At 63.7% G+C, this 5,827-nt stretch overlaps 1 protein-coding gene across 3 annotated transcripts; it reads right to left on the minus strand.

The window, feature by feature from the left end:
• Positions 1 to 873: 873 nt before the first annotated feature.
• On the minus strand, positions 874 to 5,559 carry OSR2 (odd-skipped related transciption factor 2). Of its 3 annotated transcripts, none has more exons than XM_048940152.1 (4): positions 5,323 to 5,559; positions 2,541 to 3,237; positions 2,084 to 2,183; positions 874 to 1,788 (listed from the first exon to the last, which is right to left on the minus strand). In XM_048940152.1, the coding sequence occupies exons 2-4, from the start codon at positions 3,194 to 3,196 to the stop codon at positions 1,606 to 1,608; spliced, it is 939 nt and encodes a 312-aa protein (XP_048796109.1). In that variant the 5' UTR covers positions 3,197 to 3,237; positions 5,323 to 5,559; the 3' UTR covers positions 874 to 1,605. The 3 variants fall into 3 exon arrangements, with proteins under 3 accessions (XP_048796109.1, XP_048796111.1, XP_048796110.1); XM_048940154.1 differs by having other exon boundaries at positions 874 to 1,706; positions 5,323 to 5,558; XM_048940153.1 differs by lacking the exon at positions 5,323 to 5,559 and adding an exon at positions 5,215 to 5,305.
• Between the last annotated feature and the right edge of the window lie 268 nt (positions 5,560 to 5,827).

The raw sequence follows: 5,827 nt of genomic DNA on the forward strand, positions 1-5,827 counted from the left end.
ACCACAGGACATTCGGCTGAGCATAGAGCTGCATCTGGATGGGAGCTAACCTGACTGCCCCAGTTGGGGCAGAGTGGGTCTGAACATGGGGCGTGGGGCCATCTGTGGGGTGGCAGACAGAGACAACGCAACATTCACAGCCCCAGTGGCCCAATTGCAGCCCAAGTGCTGATGGGTTTGACTCCGTTCACAGGGTTCTCTGCTGCAGGACCTGGGAGGGATAGGGAGAAGGACACCCCAAGGTCATCCGTCTGCTTTGTGTCCAGGGCACCTGTCCCCAGCAGGGAGCCCGCTGTGGATCCCTGACACGGCGGAGCTTGGGAGTGGAGCCCTTGCAGGAGCGATATCCCGCCCTGGGTCACAGCTCACTGGGGACGGTTTCTCCTGGTTGTCCTCACCTGGATCAGAGTCTGGGCGAGGAGTAGGGCAGGACAGGTGTCCTCAGCCTGGGAAAGAACAGCGCCTGGAACTCTGAGCTCCGGCGGACACAGTAAGGTCACCGCCCCCGAGGGAAGGAGAGAGCGGGAGGTCACACCGCCGGCGCGGAGGGGGATGCAGCGGACGCTCCCGCAGGGTGCGAGGGTCCCCGGGAAGCTGCAGGCCCTGTGCCGGGCTCCGCGGGCCCTCAGTCCGCCGGGCCGTGCGGGCCGAGCCCCGGGCGGGGGCCGGCGTTCACGCCGCTCTGTTTGCTCGCGGGCGGCCCGCGGTGAATCGTCTTCTGCGGGATAAAGTCCCTGTCTGCGCGGGTGAATTGCCCGTGGCCAAAGTCTAATGGCAGGGGACCGTCTCCTGCAATCGCCACGACGGGATGACTTTTACAATAGTGGGCTGATCGCAAATAAGTTACTAATAAGCCGCTTTGGTGTAAGAACGGCTTTATGCGTTATTTCCTCAGATCTGTTTATTTGCGAAGATTTCTTTCTTTCTCTTCTTTTTTAGAAAAAAATAAAAGTATTTCGTCCGGGAAAATAATAAAAGTACAGAAGTTAATATTTAGACATTCGTAGTATTAAGTAATAGAGCTATAAACTCTGAAATCCGGCACTTTCATTTTACTTAACAATAGATAACACAAAAGCAACAGCGAAACAGCCAAACAAAAGCGATCACCAAAATTGTTGTGACAGTACAATGACCCGACAGGGAAATTTATTCAATATGCTTCGCCATTGCATCGACACAGCGGGGAAAAAAAAAGCCCAAATGCTCCGAGAATAATACAACCAGGCAGGAGGTATTTGGGGAAGAAATTTAAAAAAAATAAAATAAAATAAAAATAAAAGGAAAAAAAATAAAGGGAATGGGGGGGATTTATTTGGAAATACATTTTTAAAAGATACTTCACCTCCCAGATCCGTTATCAATGTGCATCGGACACGACGATACGAAACGAAACGAACAAACTAAAACCAGGTTCTGTACAGAGCTCTAAAATGAGCCGCGATATCTACAGGAGCAGGGCGGCCGAGAGGGGCCCGATCCTGCAGCCCCCCCAACCCCACGTCGGGGCGGCTCTGGCGGACGCGCGGTGCCAACGAGCCGCCCCGGGGCCCCGCGCACGGCCGCGGCTCCGCAACGCAGCGCTCAGCTGCGGCTCCGCGCCGCTCAGAAGTCCTGCCGCGGGGTGTGCGTCAGGCTGTGCCGCCGTAGATCACAGTTTCGCCTGAACACTTTGCCGCACCGCTCACAGTTGTAGGGCTTGATGTCTGTATGGGTAAGAAGGTGAGTTTTCAGGTTACTTCTCTGATTAAAGGTTCTTCCACATGTGGGGCATTTGTGTGGAGATTCCTGTTCAGATTTGAAGCAAGCAAAGGATTAATCCTTTACAAACTACCTGACTTCGCGCAGCACTGCGCTTCTCGCTATCCCACAACGCACGGCTGAAGCGTCGGGAATGGATCCCGGCCCCGCGCCGCGCCGCGCTCCCGACAACGAAACCCGCCCCGACGCCGCGGCGCGGAGAGCGCCCGAAGCGCGGCTTCGTCCCCCTCCCGCCCGGCTCTCGCAGAGCCCCTTCCCCGTCCCCGAGGCAGCGCCGGGCCGGAGACGCCGCGCGGAGCAGGGCGGGCGGCGCGGGGCTCACCTGCATGTGCAGCGTTTTGTGGACCGCCAGGGTCCTGGACTGGCAGAAGCCCTTCCCGCACTCCTGGCACTTGAAGGGTTTCTCTTTGGAATGGATGTACCTGCAAGGCAAGCGCGGGCTGAGCGCCGGGCCGTGCTCCCCGACGCTTCTCTCCCGCCCGACGTGCGGCACCCGCGGCACCCGCACGCCGCCCCGCTTCCCCACCCGGGGCCGCGCTGAGCCGCGAGGCCGGCGGCAGCCCGTCCTGCTGCCCGCGGGGCTCCCGCGCGATCCGCCTCGGGGCTCTGAGGAGGACCGGGGCTCCCGACCGACCCTCCCCGGGGCCGCGGGGCTCCGAGAAGAAGCGGGGTTCCCGCCCGCCCAGCTCTGAGCGGAGCGGAGGCTCCCGCCGCCCGCCCCGCGGGGGTCCGAGCGCAGCCGCCCCCTCCGCCCCCCGCCCGCCCGCCCGCCCACCCACCGGTGGTCCCGCAGGTGGTCCTGCCGCCGGAACGCTTTGTGGCAGATGTCGCAGGTGTAGGGCCGCTCGTCCGTGTGGGTCCGCTCGTGGATGAGCAGGTTGTAGGACTTGGTGAAGTGGCGGCCGCAGAACTTGCAGATGAACTCCTTTTTCGTCTTGGAGGGCAGGCGGCCCCGCGACGGCTTCCTGTCCGGGGACAGCTTGCTGAGCCCCGAGAGGGGCGACGGCAGTCCGGGGCCCAGCTTGCCCAGCTCCCCTGCCTTCGGGGGGTCCTCCTGCGTGGCGGCCGCCGCCAGGTTGGCGAAGTCGAAGCGGGGCCGCTCCTTGTGCAGCGCCGGGAGGACGTGGGCCGCGGCGCCCTGCTTGGGGTGGAAGAGGTGCGCGGCGAAGGGCAGAGCGGGGAAGGGGAAGCGCGAGTCCACCAGGCCCTGCGCGGCCGCCATCTCCGTGAGGGCGGAGCGGGCGATCTCGTGCACGCCGGGGTAGCCCAACGTCCAGTGGTTCATGTGCATGGTTTGCACGGCGCTCAGCCCGTACAGCCCCTGCAGCTGGTCCACGGCCGCGGGGAAGGTGTTGACGGCCTGGAGGAAGGAGTAGTTGGTGAGCTGCAGGGACGGGTGCAGCGGGATGGGCGCCGGCAGCGCCTTGCTGCCCATCGTGGCGGGGCTCCGCGGTGCCGTCGGCGCGGGGCGAGGTCCTGAGGGAGAGCAGAGAGCGGGACAGCGTCAGCGCGCGGGCAGCGCGAAACGAAAGCGGGAGGGAAAGAGAGAAAAACGAAAAGGTCGCCCCTAGAGACGCCCCCCCCCTCCCGACAAAATAAAAATACCCCCCCCCCCCCCTTTTTTTTTTTTTTTCCTTTTAAATCCTAAAATCTTCGGGCAAAACAATTTGAAAAGAAAGAAACCCTTCAGGTGCGTGCAGAAGTGCGCGCGGATCGCGCGACGCGCGGACGGGGCAGCTCCGCTCCCCGTGGCCGCAGCGCGCTGCCCCGCTCCGCGCAGCCCCGGCCCCGCCGCAGCCCCAGGGCCGACGACCCAGGCACGGGGCGGGGGGCGGCGGGCGCTGCTCCCCGCGCGGTGCTTATTTTTCTTCCCTCGGCACCGGATCATTTGTCAAGATAATCGAGGGGGAGAAAAACAGTTCCTGCCCCACACGCACGCACACCTCCCACCCCCGCCCTTCCCCCTCGCCCCCCCCCCCCACCTCCCGCCCGCGGGTCCTAAATAAATCCACTTTGCGCTCAGATCCCTTCCAGATGGCCGCGGCCGCCCCACACAGCCCGGCCCGAGGCCTCCCGGCAGCCCCGCGGCGGGCAGCGGGCTCAGCCCTCGGGCGGCCCCAGCGGGGTCCGGGGCCGTGCGTACGGAGGGGCTCCTGTCCGCGGCGGCAGCCCCGAGACGGGGAGCGGAAAGCAGCGACGGGGCCTGTGCGCGGAGGGGCCGAGGGCTCCTCCTGGGAGCCGGGCAGAGGGCAACGCGTGGCTTCCGAAAAGAAAACGTAAAAAATCGTTATAAAAATCATTATTAAAAAAATTATTAAAGTAATTATTTTCAAGTATTTACAAAAACAATTATAAAGAATAAAAGCAAAATTAAAAACCACAAAACCAGCCCTCAGACTCAGCAGCGCATACAGGAAGCGCTCCCAGCGCGCAGCCCGACCCCGCGCACGCACGGCCGGGAGAGCGATGTCTCTCAGTCGCCGCTCTGTCACTTCCCTGTCCTTTCTCTGTCCTGACTGCCCACGCCGGCCCCGCTCGGCCCCGAGCGCTCCGCTCCCCACTCCGTTTTCGTTCCCTTCGGGTCGCGGTTCGACGCTGCCGCCCGGCTCCCGTATCGCTCGCTCCCGTATTGGGATCGCGGGCTGTGGTATCGGCACGGCCGCTCTTTAGAGCCGCTCCGTTTTTCTTTTTCTTTTTTCTTTTTCTTTTTTTTTTTTTCTTTTCTTCTTCTTTTTTTTTTTTTTTTTTTTTTTTTTTTTTTTTTAAGAGTTTTTATAAACTGAACTCATTTTTAAAGATGTCTTTTTTAAGATGTCTTTTAGAGATATCGCAGCTTTGGCTCCTATTCTCTATCTGCCGCGCAACTCAACGCGGAGAGGGGAAAATCCCTCCCCAGTTGCGGCGGTCCCCAGGGCCGAAGCGAAGTCTCAGGGGCAGCGCTCCTGGGCCGGGACCCGGCTCGGGCACAGCGCTGCGGGGGGTCCGGCCCGGTGCCCCTCGGCCCCGCGCTTTGGGTGCCGAGGGTCGGAGCGCATCGCCCGTCCGCAACACTTCCAGCTCCATTCCCATTGTAACGCCCAAAGTTTTCGATCCGCACCCGTCGCCTGAGCCACGGTACACACGCCACTGTTCATCCTCGGAGGGACCTTTATTAAACCCGATCGAAACGGCCCGCAAACGGGATTTTGAGGTTACTTTCAACGAGGCGAGAGGGGAAAAGCCAACCCCAAACGGATGTTCCTTAAACCTTGGCACTTCCTTTTCCCTTTCCCGCACAGCGCGCACCGGCCGAGTCCCGCCGCCCCACGCCCGCTCCCCACCTGCCCGCACGGCCTTTCCGACCGGATCCCTTCAGGCCCGGATCCCGCTCCCCGCCTCCACGCCCAGATCGCGGCCCTCCACCGCCGGGCTCAGCGCGGAGCGGGGCCCCGTCCCGCCCCGTGGAAAACTCACGAGCAAATCCCTCCTCGGGCTCTCCGGGACCCGGGGACGGAAGGAGGGGACTCCGCGCTGAGCCGCGAACTGAAAGCGACCCCGCGCCGACGGGCAGCGCTCACGTACCGCAGCGGGCAGCTCCTGCCGGGCCTCCGGCACCTTCACGGGGACATTAGATCCACAGCGGGGCGGCTCGGCGGGCCCGGGGCATGGCGGGGAGGGCCGGGCAGGGCCGGGCCGGGCAGGGCAGGGCAGAACGGGGGGGGCTGTGGCCGCGGCGCTCCCGGGGCGCCGGGCGCTGACGGCCGCCTCCCGCCCGCAGCCCGCTGCTGCCTTCGAGCCCGGCGAGGCTCGGCGCGCTCTGAGCCGCCCCCTGCCCGGTCCATCACATTTACAGCGCTGAGTGGCGGGGAGAGCTGTCCCCGCCCGCCCGCCGCAGGCCCACCCCGCGGCGCGCCCCGACGGCCCGCCCCCGGCCCGCCCCGCCGCGCCGGCCTCGCTGTTTACTTGTGTTTGGGTAGCAACTGGGCTTTGAAGGGGCAGCTCTTCCCCCCCGCCCCCCGCGTTACCTGAGGTGACATTCCCCCCCCCCCCGCGGCCTCCGCAGCTCCCCGCCGCCCCGCTCCCCTCG

This window comes from Lagopus muta, chromosome 3 (genome assembly GCF_023343835.1).
Source record: "Lagopus muta isolate bLagMut1 chromosome 3, bLagMut1 primary, whole genome shotgun sequence".
NCBI classification, from domain to species: domain Eukaryota; kingdom Metazoa; phylum Chordata; class Aves; order Galliformes; family Phasianidae; genus Lagopus; species Lagopus muta.

Bases quoted from the DNA above. Each gene is read 5' to 3' on its own strand.
- OSR2 (XM_048940152.1), bottom strand. From the start codon at position 3,196: ATGGGCAGCAAGGCGCTGCCGGCGCCCATCCCGCTGCACCCGTCCCTG. The intron at 2,184-2,540 runs GTGGGTGGGCGG...CTTGCCTTGCAG, and splicing joins GACCACCTGCGGGACCACCG to GTACATCCATTCCAAAGAGA. The intron at 1,789-2,083 runs GTGAGCCCCGCG...AAATCTGAACAG, and splicing joins ACAAAACGCTGCACATGCAG to GAATCTCCACACAAATGCCC.